The sequence below is a fragment of the Ranitomeya variabilis genome, chromosome 6, assembly GCF_051348905.1.
Source record: "Ranitomeya variabilis isolate aRanVar5 chromosome 6, aRanVar5.hap1, whole genome shotgun sequence".
Taxonomy (NCBI): Eukaryota; Metazoa; Chordata; class Amphibia; order Anura; family Dendrobatidae; genus Ranitomeya; species Ranitomeya variabilis.
Window position 1 is genome coordinate 522541228 of NC_135237.1, and position 18691 is coordinate 522559918.

At 41.4% G+C, this 18691-nt stretch overlaps 1 protein-coding gene across 1 annotated transcript in view; it reads right to left on the reverse strand.

Moving 5' to 3' along the window:
• The window catches only part of ANGPT1 (angiopoietin 1), a 402043-nt gene that overhangs the window by 79361 nt on the left and 303991 nt on the right, over positions 1 to 18691 (reverse strand). The window contains exon 7 of the mRNA XM_077271069.1: positions 7916 to 8082. Within this exon, the coding sequence (XP_077127184.1) occupies positions 7916 to 8082 (167 nt within the window). The remainder of the gene's footprint in view (positions 1 to 7915; positions 8083 to 18691) is intronic.

An 18691-nucleotide genomic window follows, 5' to 3' on the forward strand; every position in this document is an offset into this window, starting at 1 on the left:
TCTGATTTCATGTCGGATATTGAGAAAAACATGCAGATGTGTCTTTTTATATAGTGAATGTAAACTTCTGGTTTCATCTGTATACTTTCCCTCGCTGGTGTTTCCTGCTGGTAATATTCTCATTTGGATGTCCAGCAATACTGCCGTTGTTTATGCCAGTCAGTGAAGACCAGCCAGGGTTTATCTCTCTGCTGATTATGCTTTTCACCCTGCACTTATCTTCTGTTTCTTGTTTAGGAAGTAGGCATCATACTCTCTAGCAGAGCGTACCTTATTTTTTCATTTTGTATTTCGTGGTTTGTTTTAACTCACTCTGAGATCTCTTTCCACCTCAGCACTTTTTCCCTTTTGTAGGTAACGTGCACTCTGCTCTGCCCTTCGGTTCCTTAGGAGCATAGGTCCAAGCTGCCATCATTCAGTCAGTTGTTTAGGGCTATTCCATCTCATGCAGGAATGACTAGTGACTGCAGGGTCAGAATTTCTTGTCTGTGCAGTAACCGGATGGGTCAGTTGCAGTTTTTCTTACTGTTTTACCTATTTCCCCTTGTGAGTTGTTACACATAAAAGTGGCATGCCTACTCCTGTTCCTTTCTACCAAGGATAAAAGTGTCCTAAGCTCCAGATCAGTAGAGGACAACCTCTTTAAGCAGCAGGTAGAGGTGTACTCGTGTGAAGAGGGAAAGGAGGAGTAATATTTATAATATGAGCCTGCAGGCTTGTGGAAAGAAAGACTGATGGGAACATTACTTATTTATTATGCTTTCTTATATAGCGCAATCATATTCCACAGACCTTCTTTTCATTATTATCACTGTCCCCATTGGGGCTCCCAATCTAAATTCCCTATCAAAATGTCTTTTGAAGAATTAGCAAGAGCACAAATAGCCAAGCCTAGAAAGGTAATCATCCACGCATGAGATTCTAAGGTCATTGTGACAATTATTTTTGACCAAAGATCCACTTTAAGTGTTCCTGAGACATTCAGTGTAAGTGCCTCGGTTGGATGATAGTAAAATACTGTATATGGTGCTGCCCCATGAATGTAATACTACAATAGAACAACATATCAGATTTAGAACACATTTGCTAGCTTGATTAGAACCCAAGATTTTTAATACTTCACTTGGCCTTAAAACAAATACTTCAGTTTTAATCCTGAGATTTTTGTAATAACTAATGGAAAATCACATCGAATAAATTCTAATAACAGGAAAACGGCGATGTAGCAAGCAGCGTGAGTTCATAAAGAAACATTTTTTGGGTCAACTTCGTAACCTTCAGCAAAGATGTTATATGAAGGGTTTATTGTGATAAGTTGGAGGAAATTGTTTATCCAAACTTTAGTCTTTTGAGTTAATGCCCATTAGAAATTAAAATAAATACTTCTATGTAAAAATAATACAAATATTGAGGAAATGGCTCCAGAATAAATACTCAGTCTACTGGCATCAATGGACTGGAATCATAGCAGAGGCCCAGAAGAGTGGTTGGCATATATATGTGCACTGGTATTTATATAGATGCCAGGACATCTGTGTCAATATATTGTGGATGTCCCATGGCTTTTAGATAGGTCCCTAATACCGATATCAAAAGAAAAATCTTGAGATATAAAGAAAATGACAAGGACAGTGTTAGCATTTTTTATATATGTATATAGACTGTAGAGATGAGCAGATCTGTTGAAATTTGGATTTGTCAATTTCACCAAATTTTCCCTACAAATTTGATTTGCGGCATACAAATTCACACATATCTCAATATTGAAAAAGTTACAAAAATACAACTGGGGAGACGAGAAAGAGAGACAGAACTCCACTGACCATAACAGCTTACACTTTACAGGAGAAACAGAGAGAGAGGGAGAGAGACGACCCCGCTGACCATAAGAGCTTATAATCTACAGAAGAGAGAGAGGACCCCACTGACCATAAAAGCTTACACTCTTCAGGAGAGAGAGAGGACCTCACTAACCATAAGAGCTTACACTCTATAGGAGAGAGGACCCTGATGACCATAGGAACTTATACTCTATAGGAGAAAGAGAGCCCTGCTGACCATAAGAGCTTACACTCTACAGGAGAAAGAGAGGACCCCGCTGACCCTAAGAGCTTGAACTCTACAGGAAAGAGCGAGGATCCCACTGACCATAAAACACTCTACAGGAGAGAGAGAGAAGCCTGCTAACCATAAGAGCTTACACTCTAAAGGAGAAAGAGGACCCCGCTGACCATAAAAGAATGCACTCTACAGAAGAGAGAGACAGAGGACCTCACTGATCATAAGAGCTTACACTCTACAGGAGAGAGAGGACTCCACTGACCATAAGAGCTTACACTCTACAGAAGAGAGAGAGAGGACCTCACTGATCATAAATGCTTACACTCTATAGGAGAGAGAGAGGACCCAGTTGATCATAAGAGGTTACACTCTACTGGAGAGAGAGGACCCTGCTGACCATGAGAGCTTACACTCTACAGGAGAGGACCCCGCTGATCATAAAAGCTTACACTCTACAGGAAAGAGAGAGGACCCCACTGACCATACAAGGTTACACTCTACAGAAGAGAGAAGACCCTGCTGACCGACCATAAGAGATTACACTCTACAGGAGATAATGGACCCCACTGATCATAAGAGCTCACACACTAAAGGAAAGAGAGAGGACACTGTAGCTTACACTTTATAGGAGAGACTTACAAAGTGACTCTGGAGATGGAAAACGACTCTGCTGTATAAACTGTGCTCCTCTGCGAACTGCTGATCTGTGATGGCCCGATACTGACCACCACTGTACAAGGTGTGATAATCTGCTAGATATCATAGCTATAGGGCATTATGGGGAGGCCCACATAGCAATGCAAAAAGATGATAGCCCACTCACTGCTTCAGCATTGTGGGAAATGGAGCCAAGTAAAACTACAAATCGAATCTCAAAATGTTTGAAATCACATGAAACTGCAAATTTCCGGAAATGCAACCCGAAGATCATCATTTGTGGATTGATTCACTCATCTCTATAGTGTCTGTGGTTATTCCTCAGTATTTTTCACCCATGTAAACTACTGCCCAATAATTGATGGCTGTGTGCAACCTAGGGCTGCAATAGGCTTTGAATCACATTGAATCTAGTGTAAAATGTAACAGCAAGTGCCATAGATAGAAGAAGGAAAGGGGTGAAGACAGTATGTACTGTTCATTTCTGTTACACAAAGCGGCTCACTAGGTGAGGTGGATAGCTAAGCCTAAGGTCCATGTGGGCAGACAGGCAATGGGCGTAGGTGCAGCAGCTAGGAGGAACACGCAGAATACAGACATCTGCCGGACTGGAAAAGTCCAGGAGACCGCATGCAAGTGGGTGAGATGCTGGAATCAGCAGGCAAGAAGAAAACCATACAGTAGACTGCAGGCTGGTGAGTTGATGAAAACCGCTGGAAGGTGGGATACATCCAAGAGACCACAGATAAGCAGGAGGGATGCTGGAAAATACTGGCAGGTGGGAGACATCCAGGAGACCACGGGCAGGATGCTGGAAGGAAGACATCCAGGCAGATTGAAGAGTTGTTAAAGACCACGGGCAGATTACAGAATTACTAAAGACCTCAGGCAGATTGCAGAGTTACTAGAAACTGCAGACAAGCAGGAGTCATCATGGAGACGTTGACAGGTAGCAGAGAAAACTCCACAGTTACAAGAAAGTGTAATATCATGGAAACAGCAAACAGCCCGGAAGACGTCCTGAAAACTACAGGTGGACATGTAGAATGGGTCATACTCATAGAAGTTCGGGGTCAGGTAGCAGACAGAACTCCAGAGAAACTGCAAAGTCTGAATAACTTGGAAGCCACAAAGAGTCAGGTCAGGACTCAGAAAGACATCCTGAAAACTGCAGGCAGGTTGCAATAGTGGAATCTGCAGGAAAGTAGGTAGCAATACCAGAATTTGCAGGCAGGTACGGTGATGACCACTAGCAAGTTTACTTGAAACCACAGACAATCAGGTGAGGTCCTCCACTGATAGGCAGGAATGTTACTGGAAACCACAGACAAGTAACACATAGACTGGGAACCATAGACAGACAGGAGATGTCCTGATGATTGTGCACTGGAATTGTGCACAGGCAACTAAATGAGTTACTATCAAGTCTTAGAGCAATACCAAGACACAGGTGTACATTTTGGGAGGGCTTATATATGCCTAGGAAATACAAAACATGGGAGAACGCCTGGCTACTTGCAAAGTCTGATGTGGACAAAAGAAAATCAAATGGACCGGCGCACGTGTGTAACAATTTCTTTAATACCTGGGTGACTATGGGACCCAATGATCGCAGTGTGGCTGCTGAAAGTGACAATTCCAGGACCATGCTACCCATAGAAACAGAAAAGTTGCATAGGGGTGAAACAAGGAAACCTAAAAACAGATTACTCAGACATAACCTGTCTAGGTAAGTTTTCTTAATATAATTTAATAACCCACATGCAGGGTGAGACATCCATATTGCACATGTTTAATATTCAGTAGCATGACATTGGAAGTGAACATAGGACCACCATAATCACAAAACTGTCAGCTTTTCAACCATCTTGTTTGCACCGATAACCCCCAAAGATTCTTTACAGCGGTTTCTTAGTAACCAGCCAGAGAAAAAAAATACTCATTCAAAAGGGGCAGATATTTAGAAATTCACATCCAGGTTCCGGACGTGCCATGATTTCTAAAAAACATCATTTTAAAAACCATTAGAGCTTTAGGCATGAGAAGAGGAAAAAAAATTGCTCTTTCATAGAAGGCAGGAGATTTGGGTCCCTATAGAAACCTTTTCACAAGGGAAAGGCATTATGTGTGAGAATAGGCTGGATAATATATTGTCTTTAAAGTCGACATTATTAAAGGGGAGATGTAAACCCGTCACGAGGGAAATGGCTTATTGGTTTTCAAGTGACTGTTACTTGATACCTCGATGAAAGGGCTTAGGATCAGATAAGTAAAGGGGATGGTAAATAAAGACTTGGGGAACTTGACGGCTTGGTCCTTTTAAGCACCAATTGATGTAGTCATGTCTGACACAACGAAGAGGCTTGTAGGGCAGTAAGACAGGAGGCCACAGGTCGAGGAATCACCAAGGTCATGAGCAGGCGTTTCACCTCTCTCTAAAGAGAAAAATCATCCAAAACGTGAATGTCTAACCGTAACCTCTCCTTGAGTTAGGACACAAACATCCAGGGCAGGGGTTTGCACATTTGGTGGGGGTAGAGGAGCTTTGATTTCCCCACGCATGTTAGATATTACATAGCCGGGATTTGTGTCCTTACAGCAGCGGCTAGAGCTGAACGGAGCGTTGGCTACAGCTGTTAACCATTTAGATGCTGCTGCCAACCTTTGACAGACATACCGTCTTGAGCTCCATACCTACATGATTTTTCCTACATACTGCAACTGCAGTATATACGGTAATACAAGAGATCAAGGAATCGTATGTTTAAACCAGCAGTGGGGACTTAAAATTTATTTAAAATTATAAAAAAAAGGCAAAAACTAAAAATTAAAAAAGGAAAAAAAAAACAATAAACAGTCGGTATTGATGCAGCCATAAATGTCTGATGTAAAAATTAGTTAACCCGCATGGTAAGCGCTGAAAAGTGGAAAAGAATTGAACCGTAGAATTACATTATTTTTGGGCACCACATACCCTAAAAAAAGTGATAAAAAGTGATCAAAAAGTCTCATGTACCCCAAATAAAAATCAATAAAATCCTCAGCTTACCACGCAGAAAACAAGCTGTCAACGAAAAAAAAAGGAAGTATGTTATGTGTATCAGAAAAGGGAAACACAAATTGAATATATATATATACATATATATATATATATATATATATATATATATATATATATATATATATATTTTACAAAATTCTGAATTTTTTTCACCACTTAAATATAGAAAAAAATGGATGTGAGTTTGCAATCACCATAATTGCACTGACCAGGATACTCCTGTTTTACCTCATAATTAATGCTGTAAAAACAAAACCCCCAAAATAATTTCGGAATTGCATATATTTTTCCATTTTATCCCTATTAGATTTTTTCAGCCACAAAAAAGTACTCAAATGGGTATGTTAACAGAAAAATTAAAAAGTTATAGCTCTTAGAAGAAGATTTGCATATTTTCCAACTCCAAGTTGTTTAAACTTGAATGCTTATTGGATGAAGCAGATTAGGCGATGTGTAATTATGTAATAAGGGGGAGTAGCCTAAAGATAAACTAATCTGCATAAAAATGAGGATATTATCAAAATACTCACTTACATAATAATTCTGCACACATTGCAGAGCTGGAATCACAACCACACTGCTCATTACTCCTGGGTAACATTCCCATGGTGCTGAATCTGTGCTACATAGAGAAAGGAGAGCAGAAATCCCTCATGTCTCTGCGCACTGTGTATAAAAGACTTCATAGCAGCTCGTCTTTACACACTAGTTCTGATAAAACTAACTGCAAATGGCCAAAAATTGCTTTTTCCTCAACTACATGTACATGACAGCTTATTTTTATACGTGGCCTGTAGCGACAGGTTTGTGTATAATGATAAATCAAATGTAACTTACTCTGATGATGCTTATAATAGTCCTAAAGAAATGTATAAAGACAGCAGTACAAGAAGAGAGAAGGGAAGACCTTGACACGACATGACTTGGCACAGCTCTGATTACTGTGCAGTTACTGTAAGGCCAGGGTCACACCACCGTATTTTCTCTCATCCGAGATAATCTGGCTGATTATGCTTATCACACTCTAATCAAACTCTGATCAGACTTTGATCACAGTATGATCTGATTTTCTCAGAAAAAAAATTCTGTGTCAGTCTATGAAAATCTGACTTATTCTGCCTCCAAAAGTACACTGTGAGCGTGGGGTGCTTGAGACTGTTTCTGTGGATGTCTCTAGGTACCAGTGCTCACACAAAAAGATTTCATCAGATAGCTTGACTCGACTGCAGAGGCACATATGACGATTACAGAAGAAGGTTTATTTCCAAGCTGAATTCTTGTAGTTATGCACAATTATAGTAGGTAAAAAGACTGTTCTGATTCAGAGATGCAAAAACATGAGCCTTATAAAATGGCTGACATACAGAGAGAGAGGAAGAAGGGAGGGATTACTTACAGATCTGGCGAGGCAGACAGGGAGTGGGGGTGGACAAACTTTTTATAGTGCAGCATCTCAGCAGATAAAGGGGTTTGAAAGACGTATCAGTGAGGTTAGACATCCAGCAGCCTCTCCCCCAACGATCCATTGCTGCTGGATGTACACAGTATAAAGAGCCGCCAGAATAGCACAGCCGCGTAATGACCATTTTCTGGTGCTGCAGCTCAGCTACTATTCCCTTTAATATCAGCAGAGCTGCAGACGCCTGAGAATGGTCACTACACTGTATAAGTAGCTCCAACTCCATACACTGTGTGCATCTGGCCACCATAGAATATTGTAGCAGCTAAGGATAAGCCTTCAAAGCCCCGGAAAGCCCCTTTAAAATGTTGAATGCTACATATCTATCTAAGAAAATATTTTAAAATAGAAAATTGCATGTATTTAAACATCTAAAGAAAGGATGTAGCATAATATCACTGTCAGAAGGTGGTACGATTGGCTTTTCTCCCTCTTGCTCTGCCGATATAAGTACCTATGTGATGTTATTAGGATGTGCAGTTTCCCTCCGCTCCGGTCTCTATTTGCTGCAATACATTCTCTTTATCCTGTGAATTATGTCATGTACATTTAATGAATTTCTATCCTGTAAGTCTCATTCCTCCTGAGGTTTCCTGTTTTATTGGAGTAATTTTGTGAGCACTTTGAGCAGTTTTCTGGATTGATATATAACGTGGTCGCACCATCACGTTTCTTACCTGTAATTCTGTTTTTCATTTCCTATGTGGAATCTGTCATACTGTGAATGTGCGTGATTGCCTTCCCAGTCCATTAAGTCAATCCTCAGCGAGTACTGCCTCTGACTGGTAATTGCGAATATAAACTCATTCCCCAGCCAAAATTCACCAGATGGACTGCCAAACCCCTAGAGACAAAGAGGGAGAAAACACACATTTATCTTCTGAGTACAAAATATTTTAATGATTTTTTTACAAGGTCATTATGAGTTATTTTATATGTGTATTCCTCATTGGTTGGACAGGTCAGACTTTAACAATATAAATTTTGGCGCAGCGTGTTGTGCTCCAGAGCTGCTCTTCCTATTGTACCTCTGATTATAACCATAGTTAATCATTATCTATCCATTGACTTTCTATCTATCTATCTATCTATCTATCTATCTATCTATCTATTTATCTATCTATCTATTTATCTATCAGCTATCTATCTAAAATCTATATATGTATCCATCCATCTATTTTACCTGTTGTTTTTCAGACTTAGGCCATGTTCCCACTAGCTTAAGCACTTTGCAATTTTTCCGCAGACATTTTTTTTGTGTAGAAAAACCACAATTTTTGAACATTCAAACAAGTTCAGGTGGATGTGATTTCTTGAAAATACACAACAACTGTGCATTTAAAGACTTTGCAGACCTCTACATTTTTTGGTTCATAGAAGTCTATAGGTACCCTGAAAAAAACACAACTGAGTTTTGACGTGCAGAATGGTGCAGAAAGTAGTGTTTTTGCTCTAACAAATGAAACACATTTTAAAAAGTCCTGCATCAATTCTGCATCAAAAATGCATTAAAAAAATCACAAAACAATTAAATAAAATAAGCAGTTTGTTATTGAATATTTTGATGCAGAAACATAAAGAAAAGCACAGAGGAAAAAATGATGTGCAGCACTTCTGCATGTGGGAACATGCTTTAGATCTTAAAAGGCTTGTCCAGGTTCGGGGCTCATGTTTGCAATCACGTTATGTGACTTCAGAATTGTGAATCCTCACAGCGAGCACAGTGCGAGCTGTTAGGATTCTCTGATGTTGGGAGTGGGCGGTCATGTGACTACACGTATTTACACATGTATCCTCACATGTCTAGTTGACAAGGGACTGCATGCATGAGAATCTCATAACTGCCCACTCCCAGTGCCAGCACTGGAGAATCCTGACGGTGTGCACTGTGCTCGCTGTGAGGATTCACATGTCTGCAGTCACATGGAATGTCTACAGACTTGGCCCTCAAGCCTGGATAACCCCTTAAACACATGCTATAAATGAGTTGTAGGTTTTAGAATACCGAATGCAATATACCCTATGAATACGTTCAAATGTAACAGAATTGCTGCCAATTTTCCATCCAGATTTTCAGATGATAAATCTACAGTAAAACACAGGTGCAGCCAAGTGGACGAGGTTTGAAAAAAATCTCATCCAAAGGTTGAGAAAGCCCAACATGCAGAGATTGACCAATGCAGATTTCTTTTTAATCAGCAGCATGTCAATTTATGTTGGGAAATGATAATTGTGGATTTGTTGCAAATAATTCCCATTGAGTAGAAAAAAAAAAACCCTAAAGATAATCACAGTTCAGCATAAAAATCTGCAAGTCCAGAATGAAGGAAAAAAAAAGTTTTCAAAAAGTTAAAAGTAAAAATGAAACACTAAAGCCATCTTCCCTGGCACCTCTGTGATAACGTTGTTTCCAGGCTTGGACTGGCCCACAGGAGAACAGGAGAAACCTCCAGTAGACCACCACCCTCTTATATGAGCAGTACTTGGCACAATATACTTGAATCACTATGTGCAGACAAAGGAATGTGTGGCGCCCCAGGGTCCTGGTTGTCACAGTAGCATTGCTTTCCTCATGAGGAGAGTGATGTTACGCTTGAAGGCAAGAAGGGATAACTGCAACCAGGTACCACAAACATGCAACACATTCACACTCCAGGCCACCAGGGGGAGCTTTTGATCCTACTGTACTTACTAGGTGACTCCCCATATATATATAAAACTGGAAGTCTGTAGGAAAAGAGAGTCAGTTCCAGGAAGGTCCAGTCAGGATCAGTCTGAGGTAGCAGAAGGGTTTACGGAGCTGTGTAGCCGCAGTGCAGCAGTTCCCGGAGAGAGACATTGAGAAAGCCAAATTGATTGCAGTGAACGTGCAGGAGATCAAAGCACAGGAGAGGACATCAGGGGGAGACCAGCCCTGAGCAGGCTGCCTCCTTCTGAGGCGCAGAGACCGGTAGCCAGAACACCAAAGTTGTAAGGACCTCTATGACTTACATCAGAGACCAGCAGGACAGCTGAACTCCAAGTTACCTGTCTGACCTAACACCCAGGAGGCACGGTGGTGACCCTCAGAGGCCGGGGCGTGCTAGAGCCCCTATAAACAGCCTCAAGCCACCAGTCATACGGGTTATGTCCTATCCTACCTGGGGGACAGAGAGAGAGAGAACATCTGTGAGGACCTTATGTGGCGCTTTAAGCCGTAAGGGACTACACCATCATGGCGCTTGAGGAAGGCTTTTGATTTCCACCTGGGTAAGTGGACTCCTAACTTGCCTTCAAGCTGGCCAGACCCTGCCTGCCCTGTGATCTGGTGCCCTGGACTGCGGATGCTGAAGTCTTCAGTAAACCAAGGTAAAGAGACTGCAAACCTGTGTCCTCATTCTTTGCTGCACTCCTCACCATCTTCCATCTACACACTGGGAGCCCTAGGGATACACTTCACCTGTGGGAAGTTATACCATCTAGCTGCCATAACATCACCCCAGAGGACCCCTTAAAGCAGCGTCGGTCCCCACTGACCGAATACCACAGGTGGCGTCACGAACACAGACTTTATTCCCTTTAAATACCTTTCCCTAAACGTTGATGACCAGGGCCACGGACCGGGTCGCCACCATGACATCCCCCTGTGAACCGCAGGACCTGGTACTGAGTACCCCATGGCCCTGTGGGCGCCTCAAATGCAACAATCTAACCAGTTCATTATTATATAAATTTGTGATTAAAAATGATGTCACATTTGCATGTAGCTGAAAAGTGGGGCTCTGGATTTGGTTACTGGTGGGCCTTTGGCCCTCCAGTCCGGCACTGGTCATTTCTCTGGTCCCCTCTACACCCAGCCTCCAGGGAAGATGTGATAAGTCATCATTGTGGTGCATGAAGTCCAAACAGGGTTGGATGTAGAGTTACCATGGAAGTCCCTGAGGAAGTGATTATTCTTCGTGTTCTCCATCAAATTTGCATCATAATATTCAGTTTGGTTCACATTTGCAGCTGCAACTTACTTGTGGAATCCTCAGGATATGCTGCAGAAATTTTCCGAGAATGGGTAACCTTTGTTAAGGATCCTCATCTTTTGGCTATAGTATAACAGGGTTACAAAAAGTGTCTCCCACTCTGGAGGACCTATGTGTCCTGCATTACATTGACAGTCCATTGGTTTGAATTGACATTGTAAAATGCTAGTTCAAGCGCTGCACTGTAGTAATTATAAGTGTCCCCAGAAGGTAGTAGAGCAGAACATTACAGAAGTTTAGGTAATTTCTGGCCGGTGATTCTTTAGAAATTAACTGTGGCAAGCTGCAGAAGTAACTGTCAGAATTAAAAAATCATCTTGGAGCTGTAAATCAGGCTCTAAAGTATTTACATCGGTACTCAACTTTTCTTTGGATTACATCTATTTGCACATTTTTAAAGGCAAACATCCTGTTCAGTTTATTTTTTTCCATAAATATCCATGGATAAAATAATTTCATAAACATCCCGTCAAATCTGTGTGTAATAATGATGGACTGCTCTGCTGTGTTCCTATCCCTGAAGACAACAATCGTGCTATGTGTACAGTGTCATGTGGTTTTACATGTAATGTGAATAGTGATGTGCGTCTTATATAATGTGTTATGGTGATGCACATAAGGTGTTAATGTATAATGTGAGTAGTGTACAGTGCAGGTTAAGCATAAGCTTTGGGATCGCATAGGTACGGTTCATATACTTAAGTCGTTTACCAACAGCGTAGGATATAGGCTAAGGACCTTAGGATTAGTCTTTTTGATAGGACATAGTTAATAATAGAACTAGCCCAGTGGGTGGGAACTAGCTTTAATAAAAGGTGGGCACTTCCTGATAGTGTGGTGGTTAGAGAAGTGCAGTGAAAAAGTCAAGTTCAGGTGTAGTGGGCTGCTAGGGGCAGCATGTACCAGTCATTCAGAGCAATGGGCATCCCTACTGGGTTCCCCAGCAGATGCCTCTGTCACGTTGGGAGCTTGGAAACCCTGAAAAAGGGGCTACCGGACACATTGTGTCCTCTGGAGTGCAGTGGAAGATGGACAGAGTCCCGTGTAGATGGGAGGTGAAGGATCCCAGGTCTACTGCTGAGGAAATACCTTAGGCTGATGGAGTCAAGTACTTGGGGATGGTTCAGGACAAATGAGTGATAGGCATGAAGAGGAGTTGTACTAAGGAAGAAAGGAACCTGATGTACTTGAACAGACCAGTAAACCTTTGCCTGTTGTGAAGAACTTGGTGCCCTCTGGATTGAGTGCGGTGGTTCCTGAAGATGTGAGCCTGGAGACAGCGGAGTCCTGAGACCCACAAGTGAGTGTAACGCATCTCACACCTGACAGCTCACTGGGACACTGTTTTCCTGTAAAGTGCTGGAGTGTAACCGGACAGCAGCTCCGTCATGACTTGAGATGAGCGAATTTGATCGGGTCCCTGCTTATTCGGCAAGCTATAGCACTTACTGAATAAGCTGCAGAGGGAAACAGGATAAATGGAGTGCACCGGCTGAGCTGATCAGCTGTTCGGCTCTGCAGCTGCATGTGTCGCGGCTGTATGACAGTCACAACACATAGGATCTCTATGCATGTGTTGTGACTGTGACACAGCCGCGACAGATGCAGTTGCGGCACCAGACAGCTGATCAGCCGGCGCGCTCCATGTATCCGGGTTCCTTCTGCTGCTTATTCGGTCAGCGATATAGCTTGCCGAATAAGCAGGGACCCGATCAAATTTGCTTATCTCTAGTTATGACTACCACTCTGGTCCTATTGCTTCCATATATTTAGCCATGTGATGCCGTATTTTAACAGTTGCTGCTGGGTGATGCAAGCTTGTTTCAGATTTAATTTTAATATAGCTGGGATTTGTTGTTCCACCTGTTTTCCTGCAAAGAGTTATTATCTATTGTAATTAGCTTACTGCTGGAAGCCATGGGTAGGGCTCTTTCCCATTATACCTGACCTGTTTCTGCTCCTATCTCTCTTGTTTTTGTAATCCTTTGTGCTATATTCTGTTGCTAACCTCAGAGTGTTTTGGCCCTTGCTCTGCCTTAGTTGTTGTTCTCTTTGCATTTGAGCTGGTCGGTTTGTATGACCCTCTTCTTCCAGCTCGCTTCACTGGCCTGCAGCCACATCACAGATGTATGAGTCCAAATCCCTTTATGTGAGTGATAGTGTGAATGCCAAGGTTCCCCTGGAATCTACTAAGTGGAGTAGCTAGTGAAAAATCTGTACTTGGAAGACCCTTTAAGAGCTGCCAGGCTAGCAATGCATCCTTAACTATCCTTGCTCATTATAAATCTCTTTGATTGACCATTAAGGAGGTTGCATCATGAAGAAAACACCTTTAAAGAAAGAACCTGCCTTAGCAGGATACTCCAAACAAATCGTAAAAGTGCCAGGAAAAGTCCCTGATGGCTATACTCTAAGTAATACATGGACAGTTCAAGTCTGCCAAAGCAACAGTTTGTTAATGACATCTTAATTGGCTCTTGAAGTTGGGATCTGGAGGAGAGGATCCTCTTTATAATATCTATATGCCTTAAAGGGGCTTATAGGGGTTGTCCCATAACCAAAAAATATGCCCTAGCCTCAGAATAGGTGACAACTCTATAATCCCTGTGTGTCCTACTTGTACCGATTCACACAACTGCAAGAACAGGAGTCCTGGAGTCCACTTTGTGAATGAATCGTGAACATATGCGACCACTGCTTCAGTAACTGTCCATTAAAAGATAATGAATGGTGACTGCACATGCTCAGTAATGCTTCATTCAAATGGGACTTTGGGAATCCATACTCGGGATGGATCCTTGAGAGTCGAAGCCATCAGACTCCAATCAATTATACTAAAACCAGCTTTCATGTGGATATTTGATAAATGTTGTCTATGGGACAACCCCCATAGAGGAAAAGCTGTACAGACATCTATAAAATAGTCTGAAAGAACAGTTGTCTTTGTTGCCAGTAGCAACCAGTCACAGGGCAGCTTCTATTTTCTATAGTGCTTTTGAAAAATGAAAGCTGTGCTGTGATTGGTTGTTTTGGGCAACAAAGACAGTTTTTCCTTTCAGAAGAATTCACGTTATGCCTAGCGTGAGTCAAAGGGTCTTCCTTGTGGCGTGTCAAGCCTCATCTTTTTTGGATCCTACAATACACATCTAGACCCTGTAGGCCACATTTGTCAAACCTGTCAGGCAGAATTATTGGCCTTGCTGCCTACAGCAACCAATCATAGTGCAGTTTTTATTTTATACAGCTTTCTTGAAAAATGAAAACCGCTATTATTTGTTAAAGGAAACAATACCGGTAATTATCGCTAACTCTTTTACCAAATTAGGTCTATTGTACCAATTTTGCCCAGAGTTGCTGTTGTTTTTTGTTTTCTTAAATCAGGCCCAGTAAGGAAATGCTCATGCTGTCATGTGAGCTTTATATCAGATATGTGTAAAGTGGCTTTGTCCATGGTCGCCTGGCAAGTAGGACTTCCACCAATAGGCTTTGTGGTAGCTACTCTAACTCATGTCCCATGGAAGCCCTGACCTTCATCTGGCCTTCATCCTTTATCTGCTGTAAAGGGATATATACTTATACAGGGGTCATGAGTGGAGTCCTTGGAGTAGCTGCTAGTTGGAGTAGAGGGTTGGAAGATTTTGACAGGACACCAGATCAGAACCAGGAGGGCAAACAAAGGATAAAATCACAAATTGGAAAAATAGTCAGTAAACGGGCCAAGATCAAAACGAGAATCACAGAAGCTTAACAGGAGCAGAGCAACAGGAGTAAACCAGAGCAAGTATTAGCTATAACTGGCAACTACCAGTAAGCAGCAAGTTTCAGTAGGGTCTGGTACTGTCCCAGTGGCCAAAGCAGGGAGCAGGACAAAACACAAACCCATACTACCTGAATGAATGCCACCACAGAGCTCAGCGACACTAGCCTCTGATTCTGGACAAAGCTTGCGATGGTTAGAGCTTCTAGTTCCAACATCTACTCCGTCATCAGGGCCACTGCCAGAATAAATACTCTGGCTTTGGTGACAGAAGCAGATGTCACAGAAGCAGGTCCAGGTGGAGATGTAACAATATGTATAGTTGAGAACCGTTTCAAATTTTCTAGAACATCCCAAAATGAGTGAAATAATCCTGACTAATTTTAGGCATGCCATAACCAGAAGTGGCAAGGGGTTATGTAAACCCCACCCAAATGTAGACTTAATGTGTAACTGTCAATTCAATTGTGGCAACAGTCATGTTTTATATTTTTGTCTTTGTCTTAGGTTCTGAAATACGTTCAGAGTCTGAGCCAGCACAGGAAATAGCTGTGATACACAGCCAGGATCTGCCTCTAACAACACTGAGGAGATCAAAAAGTACAGTAAAAAGTAAAAATAAAAGTTTTTAAAAATATAAAAAAAACTAAAAATTCAAATCATCCCCTTTTCTCCCATTAAAAATAAAAGAATTAAAAAAATGCACATATTTGATATCACTGCATCCAATATATGAAAATGAGTTAAAGCAATCAATAAACACTGTAAACAGAAAAAAAATTCAATATGACAAAATTAATTATTTTTTGGGTAGCTGCAATGCTGCAAAAAATATTGTATTCCAAATTGGTATCACTAAAAACGTCTGCTTACCCTGTAAAATACAAGGCCTCACAAAGTTAAATCAACCGAAAAATGAAAACATTAATGGATTCAGAAGATGGCAGTACAAATCCCCCAATTTTTTTCTACATAGTTTTGAATTCTGACTTCTGAAAAAAATAAAAACATAAAATGGATATGTGCTGTGGTAGGAAGGGGTTAAACCCATACATTGGTAATACAGTGCAGACCATTTTATGGTTGTACATGGAGCCCATCTGATGTACAGTATGTTTGACTATCATTATCAATGTATCTCCTGCCCTAAATGGGTGGTCCAAAATACAAATTAATTTTCATCTCAAATGTCTATATATTTAATGCGTAATATAAACTATTTTCTAATATACTTAAATTAAAAATTTCCCATAATTCCCTAACTAAATTATCTAACTACTTTTCTTTTCCAACTTCCTGAGACTTCCTAAGAATACATGATGTTCGGAAACCAGAACCACCCCTGTAAATGATGTCACTTGGTGATAATTCATCAAACAATGCACACTGACAGTGCGCTCTGTTGCCAGCTCAATACTTCTGATCTGAGCCGATGAAAGAGCGCACTGTCATTGGGCACATCACGCAGTGACAAAGCAGGGACTAGCCCGCCCCTGAAACTAGGTCACTGATGTTGCTTTATTACAAGGCTTAACCTCAGGATCTGCCCCCTAATGATGCTTCGTTTGAGTATTGCAGCAAGCACTGGGATTCTCAAACAAAGAGTAATCAAAAAGGAGGTTGTGAAAAAAAAGAAAAGCAATTAGATAGTGTAGTTAGGGAAGGATAGGGAATTTTTAATTAAAGCATATTAGAAAATAGACTAGATTATGGCATTAAATAGATAAGCATTTAGGAGGAAAATTAATTTGTATTTCAGACCACTCCTTTAATGTCAGCTGTAAATGACCCTGTAGGTTTCCCTTGTATCCTCTCATTGACTCTACTGTAATAAATGAAAATTGCAGTCATATAATATGATTTTTCATATTGCAAGACAAAACATGAAAGTTACCACCTGTACAAGGCGGCCAATGTTTTCCTTGAAAAGCTGACGTAATTTTCCAGAATTGGGAGCGATAAAATATCCTCTGTGTTATTTTATGAATACAAGTGCTTATCAGCTTTAGAGCAGACAGCCTGACATTTTAGTTCCCTGTAATGGGAGTCTATGTGCAGACCATTAAAGTAATTACTCCTCCTATAAAACATGTATTCATCTTTCATCAGATTGTATCAGTTACATTGTAACACAAATTCTCGTCAATTATTACAAAGTTGTTTGAAATATCTTTGATGTAACGGTTTATTGTTACAATGACTCATCAGATGATTATTAGATTTCTCCTTTACAAAAAATTACCATATATTAAGCACTTTCTAATTTGTATCTGTTTCTGGGGAAATTACTGATATGTAAGGGTGAATACTAGATAATACAAGATAGCGCAAAATTAATGTGTACCGTGCTGTTCTGTAATACAGCATGTAGCCAATAGCTTGCTGTTTTCAAATATCTGTGAATGAATACATTCTTGTTTGTTCTCTTTTCACATGATTATGACTTCAGAGGGGTTCTTGTGTTTCTTTTTCTAGGTATTCCGAAGCATTAAGATTTAGCTTCACTGGAACTAATGTGACTAGGCCAAATCCTAAAACGCAACCCCATAACATTATCACTCCTCCACCAAACTTTTTAGCGGGAACAACGCAGTCAGGCATGTAATGGACTCCTGTCATTTGCCAAGTAGTCCAAACTTGTACATCAGATGCCAGATAGAGAGGTTTCCTCCAGAGTCTAGTGGTGGTGGCTTTACAGCACTCCAATCCTAAATCTTTAACTGCTAAGCCCTTATCGACATTTGTCGTACATGTACGGCGCAAGTTGGGTGCGGGTGTCTGGAGTGGGCTCAAGAGTTCAGCCTACACCATAACTGGCAGATGTCGGCTGTGTTACATTAGCAAAACCAAAGAAATGAGCAGGAGCATAAGTTGGTATCTGTGCAATGTGTGAGAGCATGTTCACACTGTAGCCATTTCACAGACAAAACCCAAGCAAAAATACAAAATGAGCATATACATTGTTTTAAGTAAATAAATAGTAATAGTGCATGTAAAGAACATAGGATATTTCGTTAAAAATACCTTGATCAAAAAAGCCTAAATGCCTTCCCACCACCACAAGGTGTAACATATCGGGATGGTCCTCCCCTGTCTCTAGTATTAAAACCTTAGCTTGTGTCAGAGCTCTGCACCTTACTGTCATGCCCGCAGGTAGAGCATGTGGTTTGTGGTCCCACTGTGCCACAGGGCCAGGCTTAAGTAGAAAGGGCATAGCTAAGCTGCTGCCTGCTGTTCACTGGAGCTCCTGATGGTGGAGTCAGGCTTGAAATGCAGGTAGCCACCAGGTACTACTCCTAGGCAATCCCCGGTACTGCAGCTGCTGACCCCAAGGGTCAGGTACCCTGACACGGACTCGGGCTCAGTTCAGACTACGCAGAGGACCAGGGGTTTGAGTTTAGGAACAGGCCACACAAGGACCAGGGGACCTAACAACTCACTAATTCCCTTCAAACTAACTAATGAACCCACATCGTTTAGGCACCTCCCTATTAAGAAAGGCACATTTTATACAAAATGACTCCCAGCTATTGGCTGGGGACATCTGGGGCTCTATAAGAACAGGGCAAGGCACGTGTGCACTAGGTGTGCCACCAAGATACAGAGCCAGGAAGCAGGGAGAACACCGAAGACGTGCCTAGTGATGGAGAGGTGATAACATGGCCGCGGCGGTGAGTGTGTCG